The sequence below is a fragment of the Microtus ochrogaster genome, linkage group LG1 (genome assembly GCF_000317375.1).
Source record: "Microtus ochrogaster isolate Prairie Vole_2 linkage group LG1, MicOch1.0, whole genome shotgun sequence".
Lineage (NCBI taxonomy): Eukaryota > Metazoa > Chordata > Mammalia > Rodentia > Cricetidae > Microtus > Microtus ochrogaster.
Window position 1 is genome coordinate 19,677,622 of NC_022027.1, and position 22,425 is coordinate 19,700,046.

The 22,425-nt window shown below is 37.3% G+C and overlaps 1 protein-coding gene across 4 annotated transcripts in view; it reads right to left on the reverse strand.

Annotated features, from left to right (window-relative positions):
• The window catches only part of Arap2 (ArfGAP with RhoGAP domain, ankyrin repeat and PH domain 2), a 167,301-nt gene that overhangs the window by 41,627 nt on the left and 103,249 nt on the right, over window positions 1-22,425 (reverse strand). For 3 of the 4 annotated variants that reach the window (XM_005359243.2, XM_026785085.1, XM_013350800.2), the window contains 5 exons: window positions 13,802-13,965; window positions 10,396-10,608; window positions 7,726-7,831; window positions 5,086-5,233; window positions 2,181-2,249 (listed from right to left, as the gene is read on the reverse strand). In XM_005359243.2, coding sequence (XP_005359300.1) covers window positions 2,181-2,249; window positions 5,086-5,233; window positions 7,726-7,831; window positions 10,396-10,608; window positions 13,802-13,965 — 700 coding nt within the window. The remainder of the gene's footprint in view (window positions 1-2,180; window positions 2,250-5,085; window positions 5,234-7,725; window positions 7,832-10,395; window positions 10,609-13,801; window positions 13,966-22,425) is intronic. The other variant, XM_013350802.2, reaches the window with a different exon arrangement.

Here is a 22,425-nt window from a genome sequence, read left to right on the forward strand (position 1 = left end):
TTTTTTATGCCATGATGAAGGCCTTAGTAGCTTCAAATACTGAAGCAATGGCTCTAGGGTGGATGTAGGCTGCATTTGACAACAAGAGGTTAAGAGCCACAGAATATGAAAAGCTCTTAGTGCATATGGACATCATCTTAAAAGACAAAATTGGCCCTGGTTAAGTTTTCATGCAGCTAACACATTCAAACATTGAAATGAGAAGGTATGGTAATCAAAGCTGAGCTAAAATTATAAACAAAGAAAGTAATTTTGCAAGAAAAGTACAAGTAAACAATAGAATGAGGTGGACAAGCAAGCTTTTATTATTCTTGCTGAAGCATCTAAGAATGCTGATGCTCTAACAGAGATGAAGAGTAAAGTTACAGGTAAAAAGGAAAGGTAAAAATCAACACAGAATAGACCAACAGAACTAAACATTGTCCTAAGATACAAATCAATACATAAAAATAATTTGCATTGGGCTGGAGAGTTGGCTCAGCAGTTAAAGGCTAGGCTAAACAATGAAAAAAATTAATTTGCATTGACCTTTCTTTTTTTTTTCAGAAGTCTACTGTATAACCACTAAAATCATCTATCACCAATAATTTAAAAACATTCTGAGATGTAATCATTCTGATGCTAAATTATCCTTGGCATAAAAGTCTAAAATCTGATGAGCAAGAAAGATTAAAGTGTACCGAGGGAAAAAGATTTAAATGCACTTTGAAAAAGTACTCTTAGTTATTTTGTCACTATGTTGCATTAAAAAAAAGCTTATTTCCAAATGCTCTTTCTCAGTTTTGAGTTACATACAATTTCTAGGGAGAAAGATGCAGCTACCATGTTTGCTTTTCACTGTTTGTATAAACATCACAGCAAGAAGAAAACATCATATAAATGAAAAAAGCACACACCACAGAATATAGAGTGAACCAATAAGTAGCTAAGTAGTTAAGTAATTAAGAAGCTAAGAATTAAAACAGGATGAAGACAGAAGCACTCAACAAATACTCCAAAACAGGGCTTTAAATAGAGTGAAGCAAGACCCAAGCAGAAATAACCATTTTCCACATTATTCCTATGTCTTTCTTAATTCATTTTATATAAAATTGATTCACTTATGGTAAATCCAAGGTGTTCAAGACTGTTTTCTTTGTTGCCAAATACAAACAGATCCTCAGGCAACAGCAATACAGATTAGACGGACAAAGATTTCCTTTCAGGCTCACAGTCCTTCATTTCAGGACCGAATTATAGTCACACCAAGTGAGAATTATAAACACTGAAAATAAGCCAGATTTTTTTTTTTAGTTTAGTGTTATACCTAACTCCTCTAAAAGTTGGATTAATTACACCCAGTAAAATGGAGGTAATCATTTGTTAAGTAATTAGTATCACAGTATTAGTTCTGGGGGAATCTAAGCATGCGCTCATCTGCTTCATGTAGAATGATAGCTGCAATGATTCCTTTAATTAGAAGCAGACGTTTCAGGACTGAAGCAAACTTTGAGTCAAACTAATAAGCAGGAATTTGCCTCATTATCTGAGTGTAATTATGAACAGAGTACATTTGACCCATTTCTATTATTTACAGTGAAACCCTGAATCAATTATCATTCCTAGTTACCAGAAGATGATTAATGATAACCTTAAGACGTTCCAGTGAATTCATCAAACAAGATAAAGCACCCTGGAAAAGCATGGTGCATCCTGAGCACACAAATCCAATGCAATGTGACTAGGAAAGCAAGACAGGATTTAGAAAAGCAGACTTAAGACAAAAGTTAGTATGCGTTACACAGGTCACCTTAGAAACCGTCTCATTAATGCAACCATCTGAGAGCGTGCAGAACAGAAGCATATAGGAAATCATTTATATTTTCCTAATCATAAGGGATAAAATCATTATACTGTGGGATTTTGCAATTTAGTCTAGTATTTCTTTGGCTTTAAATGCTTCCTTTGAAATCCACTGCCATAGGCAACGGTGTTTTGTTTTTAGTAAATAATAACCAGTGCTTCCTCAATATTTAAGGTTATATTAATACTTTCTGCATGTATGCTTCGGGTTTCAGAGTTGCCCAGTCTTTTGCCAGTCTCTTTTACTCTACATCGAATAGTAACTTGAACACACACAACAAATGTATTTACGAACATTTGGTTTTTTAAGTCTTTAGAGACTAACTCTTACTACTCACTTGAGTGTCTTTCCACTTGGTTATAAAGCTATTTTCTATGTCCATTTGTTTGACTTGGTCTTCTTTAACCTGTTTAAAATATAATTTGGGATATTCTAATAATGTAAAGTACACAGAGCGAAGGTGCTCTTTCTCACCTAGCTCCTCAGGAATTTAAGTAACGACCAACTGTAAAGAGACCAGGATGTCATCATTATCACCACCTTGATCACATGAGCCCCACAATTTGGGCAAAACGAAGCCAACTGAGCCTCATAGGGCTTAGAACATGCTCTGACATTGGCCCATCAGACTGTAGAGTTTACTCATGGAAAACCATAGAGATTTACAAGTACAGGTCCCCATGGAAAATGTCTGAAATCGCTTACAGGTGAGAAACAAGACTCATCACTCAAACATAAAAATTCCTTAAGGGCTTGTTAAACTTTCACTAAAAATTTAAATTCAACGACACTAGGAAGGTAACCATTTAGCTTTATTAGCATAATAAAGAGAGCATGTAAAGCCACATTTATTTTATCTCAGCATCAAATAATTTCAAAGAAGCTGCTATTGATCAAAAAAACAAAAACACTTGACAAACAGGAGAAAATGAGAAAGAGACCAAAGCACAAGAAAAGGCAGTTCTGGTATGAACTCTCCTAGAAATTAAAATACAAACTGTTACATTACTAAAATCTTACATTTTTCTCTGGTAAGGAATACTGTCCCACTCCAGGCATACCTAAGGGACACTCCATCCTATCACAAGGACAACTATGTTCATAGCAGTTTGATTCAAAATAGTCAGAAACTGGAAACAACCTAGATATCACTCAACAGAAGATTGGATAAAGAAAATACAATAATTAACCCAATGGAGTATTACTTTACTGTTTAAAAAAAATGATATCATGAGACTTTCAGGCAAATGGATGGAGTACAAACATGGTATGTACTTACTTATATGTGGATATTAGCTATAAAGAAAAGTATAGTCATGCTATAATCCATACACCCAGAGAAGCTAAGTAACAAGGAGGGCTCAAGGGGGAACACATGAATCTCCCTGTGAAAGGGAAATAGAATAGATAATATGGGTGAACTAGGGGCCACTGGAGATGGGAACAGAAGCGATCAGGTGTCAGAGGAGAAAGAGAGGGAGAGGCAACGCAACTGAGGAGCTTTTGGGCGGCAAAGTAGAAACCCAGTGCAACAGAAACCTCCTGGAGTCTAAAAAGGAGACTGAAGGGCCAAAAACCAGAGGCTGGAAAGCCCAGATACCTAGCATAGAACCCAACACAACTGGTGGGGGAAAAATAAGAAAGTCAATGAAATGATTCCTAATGATATTCTGTTATATTCATAAATGGGAACCCTGCATAATCATCATTAGAAAGGCTTCATCCAGTAACTGATGGGGCAGATGCAGAGAACCACACTCAAACATTAGACAGAACTTGGTGGAGGGCATCCTGCAGAAGAGGGGGGGGGAAGAATTATAGGAGCCAGGGGGGTCAAGGACACCACAAGAATATGGCTCACAGAATCAACTATCCAGGGCTAACAGAGCCTCACAAAGACCGAAGCTACAATCAGGGGGCCTGTATGGGTCTGACCTACGTCCTCTGCACATATGTTTTGGTTGTGTAACTTGTTCTTGCGGGACTCCGAATAGTGGGGGTAAGGATGTCTCTGATACTTTTGCCTCTACTTGGGGCTCTTTTTGTCTTCCTGGGTTGCCTCACCCAGCATTGATATGAGGGTATATGTGCCTAGTCTTATTATAACTTGTTATTCCATGTTTGGTTGATATCCATGGGAGGCCTGATATTTTCTAAGAAAATGGAGCTGGGGGTGTCTGGAGGATAGGAGGGACTGGGAGGTGAGGATGGAGGGAAAATTGTGGTTGGAATGTACTATGTGAGAGGAGAATAAATAAATAAATTAAATAATAATAATAGTAAAATTCCTCAAGATTATTAAATGGTCGCATTGACTCATCTGGTTTTATCTAGAACATCTGTACCCACAGAACAGGAGAAAGTATCATTTGAGAAAGCTCTGAAAGACTCTAGATCAAAGAGGGGATGTGAAAGCTGAGCGGTGGTGGCACATGCCTTTAATCCCAGCACTTGGGAGGGAGAGGCAGGCGGATCTCTGTGAGTTCGAGACCAGCCTCGTCTACAGAGCAAGTTCCAGGACAGGCTCCAAAACCACAGAGAAACCCTGTCTCAAAAAACCAAAATAAATAAATAAATAAATAAATAAATAAATAAATAAATAAATAAATAAGGGGGGGAGATGTGAGAGTTATACACATTGAAAAAAACTTTTTCCAGAATTACTAAAGCCTGTCCTTACCCATATTTTATCTTCCTTAAACAATAAAAACATTCCTATTCTAATAGTTTACTAAAAAACATAAAGATGCTCACTTCAGAGACCCGCCAACTGAAAAGTGAACTAAATACATGTGAGGACTCAGTACAAGCTGTAAGATAATGCTTCATAATTCTTGTCCAATTGGAGTAGAGTTTTAAAAACACTCAGGGTGGTTTCAATAGCAACATTTAACAGGCCTTTGTTGATGACTGAATTTGTTAACCTCCTAACTTCACACCTCTCAGTAGACACACTAAGTGCATATACAGAGTGAGGAGAGAGCATACACAGGCCCTGTAAATAGTAGGCTGGCCAGCAGACAACAGATGGTGAAAATATTTAAAAGCTGCTACATTTTAAATAAATGGTTACTGGTTTAAATCCAATTATATCTAAGACCTTCAAAGAAAACTATCCTTCATGGTCTCTATTTTTAAATATTCACAAGGACCTGAATAACATCCTGCAAAAAGGAACGTGTTCTGCAAGCCGTGATGCCTAATCCATTGTAACTAGGAGAGAGAGGGCTTAGAATTCTTACCTCAAATATTTCAACGTAATTATTAATTAGATCTTCAATTACATTGACTTCTTCGCTAGTTTGTCCCTTAGTTTGAAATAAGCATGAAGAAAAGACCAATGCCAAGTTATGGGCATTCATGTGATTGATTTCTGAGCATTTCTGAACCCTGTTATGGGAAAGTATATCTCATTATGACATACTTGTATTCAAGAATTTCATCATAATACAAGGTAAAATCCTCAGCTATCATTTTAAAACACATACACACACAAACACACACACATATTGTATGAAGCTCTTCAAAATAAAAGGTTCAGTGGGGATTTAAAGACACTCACAGTCTACTTAAAAACAGAAGCAAAATTACTGTTAAAAGGAGTCTTTAAATCCCCACTGTTTTCACCCCCTCCACCTCTCCAGTGCTCAGAGACTGACTATACATAAACAGCGCCAACCAAAGAACAGCTCATGACCAGAGCACAAAAACGAGTAAAGTCCTGGCTAGAAATGATGTATGTAGCTGCAACCAAACCTGAAAGAAGCACAGGGGCAAGAAGTCAAGATAATGCAAGCTCCACGGGGACTTGCTGGGCTTGTAATGAGGGTTGTCAGTTCACAGGCAAAGGCTACACTTGCCACAAAATGCACCACCGGTCATGTCATACACACTTTAGCTTCTTATCAGAGCTAAAGAAACTGTTTCCTGGTTGTCATTCATCATTAACCAGAGAATCCCATCAGAGGGGCTGCTATGCTAAGCTAGACTTGATGAGACAACTACTTTCTCTTTAACAGAATAAAATCCAAATGGTTCTTTATGACTTCCAAGTCTTTTCCCAACAGGTGTTCAACCAGTTCAAAACAGGATATCATTGCATCTCCATAAGCAAAAGCATAATTAAAAAATGCAGCCATCCTTATCTTAGAAAACTACCAAGAATGTCTTTGCTTATTATTTATTGATATTTATTAATAACAGAGTTGAAGAAGCACTGGATCTCCAGGGACTGGAATTACATGATTCTGATCTGCCATATGTGTGCTGAGTCCCCTGAATGATCAGTAAGTGATCTTAATTGCTGAGCTAACTCTTCAGCCCCCTCCCCCCCGCCCGAGCCTTTCTAAAATAAATAGATATCGACAAGTAAATTAACTCTTCTAAACAGTAAGCTACAACCTTTGGGTATTGCAAAGGGCACTATAAATATTCACTGATATAAGTTAACAGTGCTTCACAACCGCAATCACCTCCACAAGGGAGAGTTCCAAGGATAAGAATGTTGAGGAGAAATACCAGTGCCTGTTCATGACCTTATTGAATTTTCACTAACTGAATATAGAGCAGCTACATGACTCTCGACTTAATTACCCTGGAAACACACACACACACAAAAGGAGTAAACATGGTAGTATTATATATGATAATGTCAGAAATCCATAATGAAATGCAAACTTGCATAGCAGAGATTGGACAAAGAAACTGCAATCATCATAGATGATTTACAAGATGAACAGGATCTGGAATTTAATAATGGAAGAGTTAACAATTCCAAGCGCTGGTCCAGACCACTTCTGCACTTTTATCATATGACACTGTAAACATGTAGAAAACTGATCTCTGTGTCTATCTGTGTGCCTCAGATCTCAGAATCTCAGTAGGAGACTCTTGCTTTAATTACTCTGGAGTGCATAATGACTACGTGGTGAGTGGAGCTAAGTGGCTGCTACTGATAGCAGAAGTGGGCTGTTATCCAGGGCAGTTATTGAATTAGAATCTTTATCAATCTGACTGCATCCAAGGTGACTCCCACTTTTGATGACCTCGCCCAATTCCTGGCTTTCTTGAGCCTCTTTCGGTAATATCATCCTTCCTATAAATCTCTTTATTTTCTCTGATTAATTTCTGGAATAACTGTGCACACTGAAAATTTTTTTATTTACTTCTTGGTATTGTGATGCTGCCCCCCATTATTTCAAAACCAGTTTTCTCAAAGTCTTACTCTGACCTTCTCATCAGAGCCCAAGGAAATGTTTCCTTATTAGGCTTTCCTGACTTTTCGCAAGTATTCCCTTTACTATGCTAAACCAGATTATATCAGTCATTTCTTATAAAATCAAACAGCTAATAAGATTTACAAAGCATTCATGACCTCCTGCCTTTATTGGAGGCAGTTCCTTTGTTTCCCAGCCAACGAGACTCCACAAGGTTCCTGTCTTTGTCTCCTCCTGAGGAGGCTACATGGTATCTCACTGACTCTGCCCTCTTTCTCCCATCATTCAGTTTAGTGTTTCTGCCTAGCTTTATTCCTCTAAACCACTGGCCCAAACAGCTTTATTTACAGACCAACAAAAACAACACATTATCTTCTCCAACTTTGTACTTGGAAAAGTTTTAAATGTCCTGCTTGTTAACAGCATGTCAGGGCAGGGTCGGGGGTTGCTGCATCCAACCAACCATTTCTTACGGATTTAAGAATATCACCATCATACTCAACTGTAATTATACCTTAATTACAAAAACATAGGGTAAAGTAACATTTTTTAAGATTTGTAAATCTTCATGTAAAATATGGAAGCTCAGCTACACAACTTTAAGTTTCAAAGACAGTGACAGTGGTTTTGCCCTACACTGCTCAGAAGTTTCAGGAGTCCACTAACCTGTAAAGGTGTTCAATTATTGCTGCCAGTGTTGCTCTGTTGACCCCTGGAAGAGTTCGTATGAATGCTCTGTATTTTTCAGTTCTTTCTTGTTCATCTTGTGTATCTAAGGAGAACATTCTTTACATTTAAACTAGTCATTTCTACCAAAAATTTACCTCCCAATATTATTTTTAAATTATAGTTATAAGCATATAAATGATACAAGCAGGTTTCAAGAGTAAACATTCAAACTTTTAACACAATTGTCTGTAATTTTAAAAAAGAAACGCGTCACATAGTCATATATTGTTGTTTTTATAATATGCAATTTAAAATTAAGCACTTTCAAAATGGGAGGGTAAGAAGATTTTTTCCTTTTGTACAGCCTACTTTTATGGACTTTTACATCTTAACAGGAGTACAGTTAACAAATTATTCAAACTTCATTATACATCATACATTGAAAAGCTAAGTCAAAGGTATATTATATCTGACTATAAAGGGATTTCAACAATTGCATTTGAAAAAGGTATTTCTGACCCCTTTTTCATATGAAACCCTAAATATCTTTCCAAAGCTACAAGACATCGCAGAACTATGAACTCCACTATTTGTTTGATCTACATAAGGGGCCTATTACCAGTCAGGCAGCCTTCAAATCTCAGGTAAAAAAAAAAAAAAAAAAAAACAAGAAGAGAGGTGATGCAGGTGTCTTAATACCATAATTCAGATATCAGAGATAATGGGCCTTGTGCCTTTGTCATGAAAAGAAATTAACTGGTCCATCAAAAGACAAATGAAAAAGGATTGCCCTCTCTCCTCTTAACTGTAGAAGACAAATCTCTGAAGTAACTGAGAACTGGGAACGTTTTCCATTTAGAATTCAGATGGATTATATTGGCAGTTCAAACTAGTATCAGCTGACATGGGAAGTACCAACCACTCTTCAGAGCAACAACTTCCGCTGACTTTGCAACTACTCCCCTGGTACAATCCCCAGTGACCTTTGGAAGCAAGGTGTTTCCATTTCCTGCTTAGGCCTTCCTAGCTATTACTCAAGAGCCAGGGACATTCCAAAGATTCTTTAAATGTCTACAGTCACTTTATTTTTTTTAAATTTATTTATTTATTAAGGATTTCTGCCTCCTCCCCGCCACCGCCTCCCATTTCCCTCCCCCTCCCCCGATCAAGTCCCTCTCCCTCATCAGCTTGAAGAGCAATCAGGGTTTCCTGACCTGTGGGAAGTCCAAGGACCGCCCACCTCCATCCAGGTTTAGTAAGTTGAGCATCCAAACTGCCTAGGCTCCCCCAAAGCCAGTATGTGCAGTAGGATCAAAAACCCATTGCCATTGTTCTTGAGTTCTCAGTAGTCCTCATTGTCTGCTGTAAGTCCGGTTTTATCCCATGCTTTTTCAGACCCAGGCTAGCTGGTCTTGGTGAATTCCCAAAAGATCATCCCCATTGTCTCAGTGTGTGGGTGTATCCTGAGTGAGGTAAGCCAGACCCAAAAAGAGGAACATGGGATGTACTCACTCATATTTGGTTTTTAGCCATAAATAAAGGACAGTGAGCTTATAATTCACGATCCTAGAGAAGCTAAATTAGAAGGTGAATCCAAAGACAAACATATAGGCATCCTCCTGAATATTAACCTTCAGGCGATGAAAGGAGACCCAGACCCACATTGGAGCACTGGACAGAAATCTCAAGGTCCAAATCAGGAGCAGAAGGAGGGGGAGCACGAGCAAGGAACTCAGGACCTCGAGGGGTACACCCACACTCTACAGTCACTTTAAATGTTCTGTAAGATCCCTGAGGGAGGCAGGAACTCTGACACATTTCCCAAGTACATTCCTATTCAAAATCACAAGTGTTGTCTCTTGTGCTCATTTAAGCCACACAGGAGATCTATCAAATGAAATGCAGTGCCCAGAGATGACTCCAGAAAAACTAGAAGGGAAAATATCCAAATCACCCAATAAATTTAGAATTATTTGCTATCCCAGGATAATCCAAACATTCCCCCGCATGTCATCTAGTTCATGGCTTTAAAAGCAATCACATTTATTCAATAAAATCTAATTAACATTATAACGTAATTAGATCAAGCAATAAGTTTACCAGAAGACATTTCATGCACTTTATAAAGATAAACAGATATTTACAAAATAAAGCAATAATAAGAAGACAAAATTTGGGAAATATTCCAGGTCATATAAAAAATATGGTGAGTGGGCAGAGAAAATGTCTTTGTGGGCAGAATGCCAGCTGTGCAAGCATGAATACCTGAGTTTAGATTGTCAGCACTCGTGTACAATAGCCAGGCATGGTAGTGTGTTCCAGTAATGCCAGCGTGGGCAGCCAGAGACACAAGATTGAAAGGGCTTTCAAGGTAGCCAATACTGTCAATTAGAAAGCTTCAAGTTCAGCCAGAGTCAAAACAATAAGGTGAGAAGTGATTGGGAAAGTGACCTGACACCAACTTATGGTATGCATACCTCCACACACACACATGTGCATAAGCATGCATACATCCGCATACACACACACACACACACAGGGCAGGGGTATACTGCTATAGGGTAAATGATAAGAGAATCAAAACGCTGTTTAGCAGTTTTCAGATGATTGAAGACTTAAAAGAAAGCCCTAATTATTAAATTAGAAGGCAGGCAAAATGTCTTTTACCTAATGCAGAGACCCAGTACGGATAGAGCTCCTTTGTGAGAAGTGCATCATCAATGTCAGACAGAAAATTCTTCAGCACACTCGTCACATCTTCAAGTTGATGTTTTCCAACTCGCAACTTAACACTTCTTGCATCCTTTTTGAAACTCTCCAGGAGCTCACTTATGTGTGAAGGATCACCATTCTTTTGATAAATGTTCTTGCATCCTAACCCTGTGATAAACATGTAGAAAGTTATGAGAAGTATCTTAACTCATAACCTATTTTGATATATTAGGAAAAAACAGATTCTTCCGTGGAGATCATAAACAAAATAAGTTATCAGATATGAAATTAAAAACTTTGCACCCCTCAATTTTAAATTGAAACCCAGTGAATAAACCCCCTGATCCTCAGCCTCAGCAAACCTTCCCAGGTCTCTCTGTAGTTCTCCATATTATCATTTGCAAAGGTATTTCTACCTCAAGAAGAATTTTCTCAGTCTCAGAAAACAAGCCTGCCTACATTTGGACAGAACAGTATAAAAGTTTGCAGAACATTTCTCATATTCTCAACACTTATTTATTTTTGTTATGTCTACCTATACCTTTGCCCAATGTTCCCGACTCACTGTCTCATCGGGCACCCCATCAAAATTAGTGACAGAACAGGGGTAAAAAATGATGGTGGTGGTGATACAAACACACAAATCCTTTGCTTTCTCCCCAGATCTTTCTCCTTGTGAAGCCAAGCTAAATTCACTGTTCTTTTTCTATGTGCCCTGATTCCTGTAGTCACTCCAGGCAATCTTCTGGAGCACGGTCATTACGCATATCAATGGTATGATCTAGATGTCCTTCAGTTTCTGGATAATGACAACCATTGCAGCATTTGACAGGCCCTCAGGATCTGCTGCCAACCTTTGGTTAATCTTATGGCTTTTTGTGGTATCATTTTCTTATGCCTATTTTCTCCCCTTCTAAGACGATTTCCCCAGTGTTCTATCTATTTCGCTCTTCAAGTCTTAATTCTAAGCTCTTTTTACTACATTAGAAAATTCCCTGCATGAACCTATCCATCTTTATCATCTCATGTATAGCATACCTGTCTTTACCTGGATTTTATGTCTTAAATTTCATTCACCACACATACAAATGCCAGTATATAGACAGAGACAGACATATATACCACTTATAACCTTATAGGAAATGATAAAACCCTAAAGAAATTTATTTTCTACCCCTTTCATCAGCTTCCTTCCAATCATATTTTAAAACCACCTCCTCAATTTCAATGGATGGTTTTACTTTTTCCTTACATTATACAACATCAGAATCTTTGTAACTCATTTCACTTAAAATATGTCAAAAATCACTCTTCCTTCTGTTCATATGCTATTATCTGTGTCTTAGGTTCCTCATTACATTATAAAGCTTCCTGGCCCTGTTCTTATGCAGGCCCAATTTGTCTTTACAATGTTGATTATGACAATATAGGTCTGCTAGTCTTGTCAGAAGCCTAAATATCTAGAGGCAACCTTCCTCATGCAGGCAGACAAAACTTACACAATTTTATAATTAAAAATCTACCAGAGCTGGACTAACCTCATGCCTCTTGCATGTGTCCTATCTTTGCATGCTACACTCTGGGCACATTGAACTATACACACATTTTCCTAAACAAACAACCATAAAGTTATATATTATATGCTCTACACTGTAGGAAACTGCCATGCACACTGTAGAACAATGAGCCTCTCTATCACAGACTCTTATACACCGAGATATAACTATCTGCCCATGGACTTGTGTTTAAGCCATAAATCTGTGAGCCCCTAAAAGTCAAGGAGCCAAATATCAAGTCCTGCTTTTTTCTTTTAACTGGCAGGAACAGTACTTTGGAAAACTCAAAAGGCACTTGGCAAAAGGCTACTTACTACAAAAATAAGTAAATTCTAGGAAGTAATTTTAACTATGTGCCTGAGAGACAACATCCATTTCTAAGGGTATTTCTAACACCCAATAATTAAACAACTTTAACAGCTTCTGGCTCCCAAGCTTGCAACCTTGAATTTGACCCAAGGACCCACAGGCAGAAGAGAAGTGAATCTTACAAATTGTCTTCTGACCTACATACACATGCTGTAGCATCAACACACACACACACACACACACACACACACACACACAAAATAATGTATAAAAGTACTGAATATAATTGTATATATAAATTGAAATAACTTTCTCCAAGATTTAATTACTATACTTGATTTAAAGATTAAATCCATAATACATTTTGAACTCGGTAAAGTTCAAAATATTAACATGGAGAACACAGAAAACTAGACTTTACATTTTAATCCAAAGGCTAAGATATTCAAAATAATTTCTACTGTAGAGATTCTTAGACAGACACTTGCTCACTGTGAGCTCTGTGAAGCATTCAAATTCCTATCAAATCTTAATGTAGGTACTTAGTACATAACAGTTTTATCCCACACTCTACTAAAAATATGAACAATCACTTATTGGCTTTATTACTCTAGAGTAGAAGTTGATACATTTTGTGTTAGTTGTAGAGTTCTTATAATATACCACATATATTATAAGATGGTTGAAACCATCCAGTGCTTAATGATTTTAAATTCAAATAAACACCATGGGGAAACTTGTGATTTCCCCAGAGAAACATTCAATTGGTTACACTGGGACTACCTGTATTAGTTTAATCATTACTCAGCTCAAAAGGATGCTATGCTACTACGAAACTAATGTGATGTGAAAGTTCGCTGTGAGCTTATGCCCTTGCTAACACAGTATGTGCCCCCATATCTCTGTGAGATGCAGCCAAGTTAACATGGATGAACACATACACGAATACAACCATTTCTCAAATAAAGAGAACTACAGCAGATAAGAAACATGTTAGTGCACAATGGTAGCAAAGAAAACCCTACATAAAAGCATCTGTAGCAAATAATGCAATAATTAAAATGAATGATCCTCTTTAATATAAACTCTTACTACTGTGCAGTGAATGACACACACCTACTTAATTTATTTATTTATTTGCTTGCTAACAGAAAGGGCATCATTTTGTATATTATTCAACGATTTTACTATTTCTACAAACCACACTTAAGCATGGTGACTTTGTCTTGGCTTTGTTCTCAAATTTTTACCACTAAAAGCAATCTTTACTAATTTTAATGGGCTACATAGCCTTTTCACAGACATGAAGGACCAACAGAGCTGTGGGAAAGGATTACCCGGTATAAATGAGTGTGGCTGGGAGGAGTGGGACCGGCTGAGCAACAACTGTGCTCTTAGTCTTCACTGGTGTCCTCACAAAGGGAAAAGGCACTGATTCATTCCCATGGAGGTACCACTAAGTTCTAGGAGCTGAACAGACATCCTGTGATACGTACCATACTGTGTAACAAATGCTATGCAGCTGTTCACAATAATGGGGACGTCATTTTTGCAGAGCTGCTGATCTTGTAATGCGTTACCATCTGTACCTGCTGCTTTTTCAATTGCAGTATGCCAGACTGTGAAATCCAACTTGGTATGCCCATGGATGTACAGCGTTCTGTGAAGTTTAAGAAGCACTTCGTATTATAATTTTGCTTTACTTAAAATTACTCTCTACACAGATTACCCTAAAATCTGTATAACTGTGATCTTGTCTCACACATTAAAAGAACAAACAAAAGCCCTTTACTTTACATTTCACACACCGGGTGTCTTTCAGTCCCTCTGTTGTCAGTTAAGGTCAAATAGCACAGAGGAAACTACCAACTCAGTCTTCCAACTCTTCCAAGTCCCTAGGTCTCCAATTCCATCTTTAAATGAAAGACAGTGAAAGCCACTGCGGCAAACTTCACCAGTGCCTCCAAGTATCTATTTCTGGCTAACCAGAAGGATTTCATAGGTGTTGATTTCATTGCCTTTAAAGGGGGGTAAAAAACAAAACAAACATCTGATTTGCCTTTTCTATTCAGATTTCCATTCTCTGAAGTCATTACTTCCTACCCCAATCTCCTTTCCTCTTTCTAAATAGCCTGATTGTGTGAAGTCATGGTACTTTGGGACTCTACAAACTCCAGAGGTGATCCACAGTCCTGTCCTTAAGATGGTCCTTTCACCTGCTCCGCATTATTAGTGAGTGACTCCTAAGTCAAGATCTCTAGGTTGGAACTAGCCTCACGAATGACACCGTGCTCAGGTCAAGAGCAACTGGAGAGCTAGTCTCTTGGCACAGGTCTGTATCCCCAGCCTTGGGGGAGGGAATGGAAGGTAGGAGGACCACAAGTTTGAAATAAGCGAGGGGTACAGTGTGAGTTCCTGACTGGTGGCAACTATACAGCAAGATGATGCTCAAAGAATTCAAACTAAATATGATGTGGGATTGTAAAAAGATATACCAAACTCAAAACACAGCTACATCAGTGACTTTCTTTATAACTTAGATGAGCTCTCAGTATCACTCTTGGGGAAATGCTGATAACACAAAGCTCAGCATATAGCCGAACACCTCACAGATATTATAACTATGCCCTAAAGCAAGTTGCTAAGAAACACTGGTTTGGGGTACCTCTACCAAAACACAAGAATGTAAAAATTTTCTCTCCTGTGAAACTGTTCTGGGAACCTAAGTCTCAACTTATCCTATTCCGCATGATTCTTCTGAAATTTAGAATTCACTATTGTTGCTTAGTATCTCCTACCAATCACTTCCACAAAAATATGAACTTATTTTTTCTATCTTTTTTCTTTTTGGTTTGTTTAACCTGGAATATTCACTTTGTTTGCAGTTCTTCTGTTACTTCAGAACTTTGCATCTCTCTTTGACGTCACCAAAACCCCTGGCAGAATTCTTTTTCTGGTGCCCTCTTTTAAATCTTTACTCTACTACCACCAGAATACCATTTCAAAAACATGGGATCAATGACACCAGTTTGGATAATTGTCCTGTCTTTTAAGTTTTTTGTTTTTGCAATAGAAAGGTCTTCATGCCTTGGCCGGTGTTTTCCACTATGACGCTTTTAACATCTCATCTTTGGCTGCACAGATATCTGCTCCCCAACAATGTTGTCACCCAGGTGAGGATTTCAGATGCTCCTGATGTCTCCCCTGGTTTAGGGGTCACAGGTCCACTTCAAATAAATAGTCGTTCTGAGCTCTCTTTTACCATTTGCTGTTTCTGTGCAACTTACTGGTCAGATACCAAACTTTGCACAGACAAGCAAAAAAGGTACTTGGTCTCTCCCCAAGACTGGTCTCTGGCATTTGCTGGTATGCATCTCCAAACGTTATCCTCAGTACAAAATTTAAAGCATGAAATACCAATGCATCTCAAGTATATTTACTCTAAGAGGCACACACTCCTCAATCTTGTTCTTTAGCTATCACTTGGCTACTTGGGATTCAGCAACAGTAAGAGAAGAACAAGCTAATGAAATCTTGGTGCGTCGGTGGTGACTCAGGGAAAAGGAAAGAAATCTTTCACATTTTTGAGCATCACTCACTGTGACTTTAAAAAGATAATCTGCCATCCTTTCCTTTTTTTCTCTTCTTTCAATGCTCTTCCAGGAAGACAAAGCCAACAACAGCACTCTAACACAATTCTGAAGACCCTGGAATTACTTTTTACTAACCCTTGTGCCTGTAATCCTCAGCTCTTGCTTTCTGACATCTTCATCTACTGTTCTCATTTTCCACTCTACCACAACTGCCCGGACCCAAAGATTCTGTAATTTTCTCTTTGAAGAATTCTGATAAGTGGTCCAGTTGTTCTACACTGTTTAACTTTTTATTTATTATACATCATCTAAAGCCTCATACCCCTGAGTTTCTGTCTACATGAAATATCAGAGCAAATTATCTCCAAAAAGAGCAAAACCTTTCATATCTACACCTAGTTAAAATTCTGTTTTTCTTAATTCAGGTAAAGACAATAATAATTTTTCTGATTTTAATTTTAATAATTTTAATTCAGAATTTAGTGGCCAGCGTGACTTAAAATCCTTGAAAAGACAAACCGTTAGTACTCTCGTAGCCAGTGCAACAAACTCAAAATGCAGCAGTGACTCTTTAAGACCAGTATAATTCGGTGACTAACTGTGAATATTTCAAACTCTGAATTTTCCTTCTAGTCAGGAGAAATCCCACAATGGAAGGTTAGCTGTCTGCCTGTGAACTAGTAAGGACTAGAACAAGCAATGACAAGTCAACTCCAGTGTCAACTTGTCAACTACTGAATCTTAAAATACATCATCTAGTACAGCTCATGGGATGGCTGACATTTAACTGCATCAGCTCAACAATCTTCCATTCTGTTGCTTATTTAAAATCTAGACACACTGAGTAAAGCTTCATAATATATTTTCAGCGTAAATGCTGACCAACATTGTATCTTCCAGTGTTACTAAACTACCATTTCACATTTTGAATAAGAATTTCAAGGAAATATTCAACTGTGTTCTCAATATCTGAAAAAATTATTTTGTTGAACTCTAAGCATAGCAGATTTATATATTATAATTGACAATTTCCAAAAAATAAATTGCAAACATATAAAAACATTTAATTTGATTTTATTAATCAAGAAAAGTTGATAAAATCTAGAAGTCAAGTCCTAGGCCTAATACATAAAATTTTCTTAAAATTGAAATATCTAAATGAATTATTATTTATAATGGTTTGAGTTTAGACAACTAAAATGAACCTGAAGTCTCTTGAAATAAACAATGAATGAGACTGTACAAAAAAATTATCCATTAATAACTAAAGCTGAGAAGCAAATACCATATACCATAAATATGACTTAAAAAAGAATCCGAAAAACCAAAAAAAAAAAGAATAGCCTAAGAATATATAGAAAAATGAAAACTTTTATGTGTGCAGCAGAAATATGGTCATTGATCATTAAAGAATAATACACATAAAAATGCATAAAAAAGGCCTGGCGGTGGTGGCGCATCTTTAATCCCAGCACTCGGGAGGCAGAGGCAGGCGGATCTCTGTGAGTTCGAGAGCCTGGTCTACAAGAGCTAGTTCCAGGACAGGAACCAAAAACTACGGAGAAACCCTGCCTCGAAAATTAAAAAAAAAAAAAAGAAAAGAAAAAAATGCAGAAACGATATGCATAAACTAGTCTAATAATCATAGCTACATATATATGTATATGTGACATATATATATATATATTACAAAAACAGCAATGCCAGTTTTTCCAAACACTTAAGATGCAAGAGTATATAACAAGACACATAAAGTATTTTATAGACCGCACAGATATTCTGACAAGCCATTTGCCTATATGTACAATGAAATGTAACATGTATATGCAAAAAAATTTGACAATACCAAGACTCTGTAACAAGCACATAATTTGAAGTGAAGGCAAAAAAATCTGCTTCTGTCCCTCTGCCGCGCGTGTGTGCTTAGCAGTAAGCCTGTTTATTAGTTCATCTGATAATGGATGTAAGCTTAGATCTGCCAAATTTGGGAAAGCTCAACTGACTTGGAATACATTTTTCTATACATTTGGATAATGTCTACACAGAACAGAGAATATATGATTATAGCAATGTATAAATTCTGTCATATTTTCCAAAACATCAAACTGTCTTTAGTTAGAAAACTCATGAATATTTTGTCTCTTTATTCCTATATATCCCTGTTCAAAATAGTAGCTATAAGAAACAAATGATATAAATCAAAGGATTCACTCATCCCTTACTGTCAAGGTATGTGGAACTAACTTCTGAAGCATGTCAACTGTGTTCTGCACTGAGCTTTGAACCGCAGAGAGGGAAAGCTGTCTGCAATACTCTTCATTTATAAAAAAGCAAACTAAAGCAAAGATGATATTTGTTTGAGGCCCAAGGATAAGGAAGGTCTAGGAAGCTAGTTTTTTATTTATTTTTATTTTTGAGAACTTTATACATGCATATAGTCTGCTTTGATCATATTGACCCCCTATTCCTCCCCTACAATTTCCCCTACCCACCCCCAACCACTCCTTTTCACTCCCAACATCATGTGCTCTTTCATTTAAACACAATGAGTTCACTTAGTGCAGCCCATACATACGTACATGGATACAGAGCCATCTACTGGAGATGGTTAGCCTCTCAGGAGTCATGTCTCTGAGAAAAACTGATTCTTTCTCCCTTAGCAGCCATCAACTGTCAAGAACTTTCTAAGTCTGCCAACTATCACCTAGTCTATGATCCTGTGCTCAAAAAATAAAAATCTAAACTCTTGGTCTTCAGTTCCAAGACATGTTTGTTCTAGAAATGACACTAAAGTGACTTCTTTTTTGTCTTCCTTTGACAGTGTCACAAAATATGGTTTCCTGAAGAAGCTAGATCAAAGACAGTACTGGAAGGAGTCTGTAACTTGGTCCTATTTGAACACAGCAATATCTATCTCTCTTCTTTTAAAAAGAGAATCAATACCGAGTGTGGTTGTGTAAGCCTTTAATCGCAGTACTCAGGCAACAGAAGCAGACAGAATCCTGAGTTCAGAGTTGGCCTGAACTACATAGAGAATATGATGTCTTCAAGGGAGAGAGAGAAAGAGAAACAGAGAGACAGAGATGAAGAGAGACGGAGACAGGCAGAGAAAGAAACAAAGACAAAGAGGCAGAGACAGACACATAGGGAGAGAGGATGCATATATTCTGCCTTGGAAAGTGTTCTATATCTGTAAAAGATATAGCTCTAAGATATCTGGAAATGCTCACTGCAGCTTTGCTCCCAGCTCCTAAGGAAGCTCTCAAAGAAGAACACAATAATCACTACCACAGTAGGCATTCTGTTTCTAATGGGAAAAGATGAAACATTTTACTTCTGTGAGTGACATTTGCTCATTAGATTTGTAAAGCACTTATTTTAATTGTGTGGTCAAAACATTTTTACAAATGCCTATTCCCATGTGACTCCTACCAAAATCAATGCATAAAAACATTCCCATCATTGCCAAAACTCCCACATAATTTTTGAAGGGATCTTATCTTCTATACATCACCCACAAAAACATCTGGTCAGTTCTCTGTCAAATATTAGACTCTTAGCTGATCATTTTCTATAAATAAAAGGCCATGCTGTTACATTTTACATCTGGTCTCATTTATTCAGCATAATATTTTTAAGGTTTAGTTATATTGTTAGCATAGATATCTTTAGAATAGTAATTAATTATTTAGTATTCCATGTATGTATCCAACAGACTTTGTTTATACATTCTTTCACTAGGGAATACCTATTCTCTTCCCAGTTTTTAGTTTTAGAAACTGAGCAGAATTGAGCCATTGTACTGTTTATAGCTATACGTTGTAATGTATTTTGTGTAAATATGCCAAAGCTACCTCACTAGAATATAGAGTAAGTATAGTTTAACCTTATTTTAAAAATTATCTGTCATTGGTGAGATGGCTCAGTGGATAAAGTGTTTGCCACACAATTGTGAGGACCAAGTTCATGAACCATGCAAAAGACAATATGTAAGGTGGCCTACCTGATACTCAAGAGGTATTCCTTGGCAAATTGGTTAGATAAGCTTAAGAAACCCTAAAGTTCCAATCTCAGTATGAGAACCTGACTCAGTAAATAAAGTATAGAGGGATAAAGAAAGACATCTAAAGCCTACCTTTGAACATACACAACTACTATCTGTGCCTTAAACGTTATACCATAAGTGACTTTACAGCAGGTGTTTGTGCTTGACCTCTTAGATGTCCACACTACAAGTGTACAGATAAGTACTGAGGAAAGGATGCAAAAACAAACAAACAAACAAACAAAAAAACGTACAAAGACATCCAAGCTTTACATGTTTCCTTCTGCTTTGATATCCTATGAAGCCAGGCGCGTGGGACTCCTATGTCTAAAATCTGCCACTTCGTGCCTGGGTTTCCCATTCTCTGTGCCATACGTGTCTGAGAAAGCCAAGACCACCTAAAGGCTCACCTCATTTGATTCCTTTCTTTCTATAATCATATTCCAGAAATACCAACTGTTACAAAATCTGAAAACAGTTGCTTCCTCTATTCTGTCAAGCTTTCTAGTTATTTAAAGAGGAACAGCATGAGCCATGAGTGATTCCAGGATGCCAGAAACAGGTGTCTGGCACACTGTATTTAGCAGTGTGACCCTAACATCTACTTTTTACTTTAGATACTTTATTTTCTTCTACTCCTTCAGATAAGAAATCAGGACACAGAGAAGGAATTTTAGTAAGGAAAAAGAAAAATGCTAATTATTAAAAAATATGCAGATACAGGGTGGCATCAACGAGAATAATAAATTAAAAATATTATTATAAATAAACTGTATATATTGAAGCCAGAGCTCAATAAACAGCCTCAAGCCACCTGATTCCTCAAGGAGGATAGAGCCAGTTTTTCACTCTCATCTCTCACACTATCAGACAAACACTTGTACAGGGAATGTGAGAAAAGAGCTTTGTTGATATTTCACTGACTGCAGAATGAATCCACGTCCTCACATTTAACAATAACTTCTAAAATGTTCTTTTGGGGGATGCTTTCTGCATTCTTGAAAAGGTCCTGAAAGGCTTAGGACTTAATTTAACTGGAAATGCAATGTGCCATCTGCCTGTCTTTTCAAGCCACGGCCTCAGTTTTTGTCTTCACGTTCTCAAGGTTAAGTCCTACTTGGACTGCATCTCTTCCTAGTCCACACAAATTCTCTAAGCCCGTTTTGTCTAGCTCTTCAAAACCCCGGTTTCTCAGTTCCATCACTGTATTTATATTGGAAGCAAGATCTATTAAAACTGTACTTATCCTTTATGGGGGAGGTTATCCTCCTTATTATATGATAAAAGAGACAGTTTTTATTATTTTTGTATATTTTACTCACCTATTTATTTGTTTGTTTGTTTGTTTGTTTTTTAAGATAGGCTATCACTCCGTAGCCCAGTATCACCTTAAATTCACTATTATCCCCCTGCCTCACCCTTTCAAGTATTGAGAGTACAACAATAACCTTACATTCTGGTGTACTGAGATACTTCTGAATGAAAACAAATTTTGAAACAAATACAATATATACTTAACATTCACCTTTTATAACAACATACTCCATTCATCTAAATTTCCTGTATCATAAAATCATTTTAAATGTTCAATAGAATAGTCTTTTCTAAAAGAAAATATAACTGTAGGTGTGATAAGAGAAAAGAATACCCCCCCTCATTTTTCTGAGCAAAATTCAGAGGAACTCACGGCTAAGAATTAAATCACAAATTTTGCAAAAGCAGTCAAGCTGATATTGTGGGCAATGGGCTACTGTTTAATTTGCAATTACATGCACAATTTAGAAACCACTTTAAGATAATTTAGCCTCAGGAGAATCACTAACATAACCTCTCCCATAAAGCACAAATCCAGGGGGAGAGAAAGCACATACAGAATAATTTAATAGAAAATAAGGATCTTAAATTTAGGGTACTAATCTCCCAAACTGAGCAAAGTCCTCTGTTCCAAAACCGTGGAACATATTGACATGGCGTTTATTCCCTAGTGTTAGATTCATTATGTCTGAGATTTGCAATTAAAAGCAAAATGCAGTCAGCCTAGGGAGCCATCAAGTGCAATGTACTTTCCTGTAGGTCAGCCAGGGGACTGAAAACAAAAACACATGCAAAGCAAACCGTTTTCCCTCCTGTTTCTGATAACACAGCTGAGTTATTTCCTTTGTTTAAAATGCCCAAAGCCTTTCAGCAAAGACTCGTGATAGTTGTCTCTGGCAAGTGTGCATAGAGCTTTGGGACACAAAGCAGCAAAGAAAGCGGCTTATTTGAAAGACAAGCACAGAGAGTGGGGGTTAGAGAGCACAGACAGTTTCTAATTTTGAGAAAAAGGTGTTGCCGTCTGCTGATTATTTCAGTGAAGTGGAGACAGGATCAACTGTCTAGGAAAATGCCTTCTGACCTCTTGGTCTGGATATTCACTAATTCGCAAAATCTACTCAAACCATGACTACTTTTTTTTATATAAAGAAATTCCAACAAGACATTG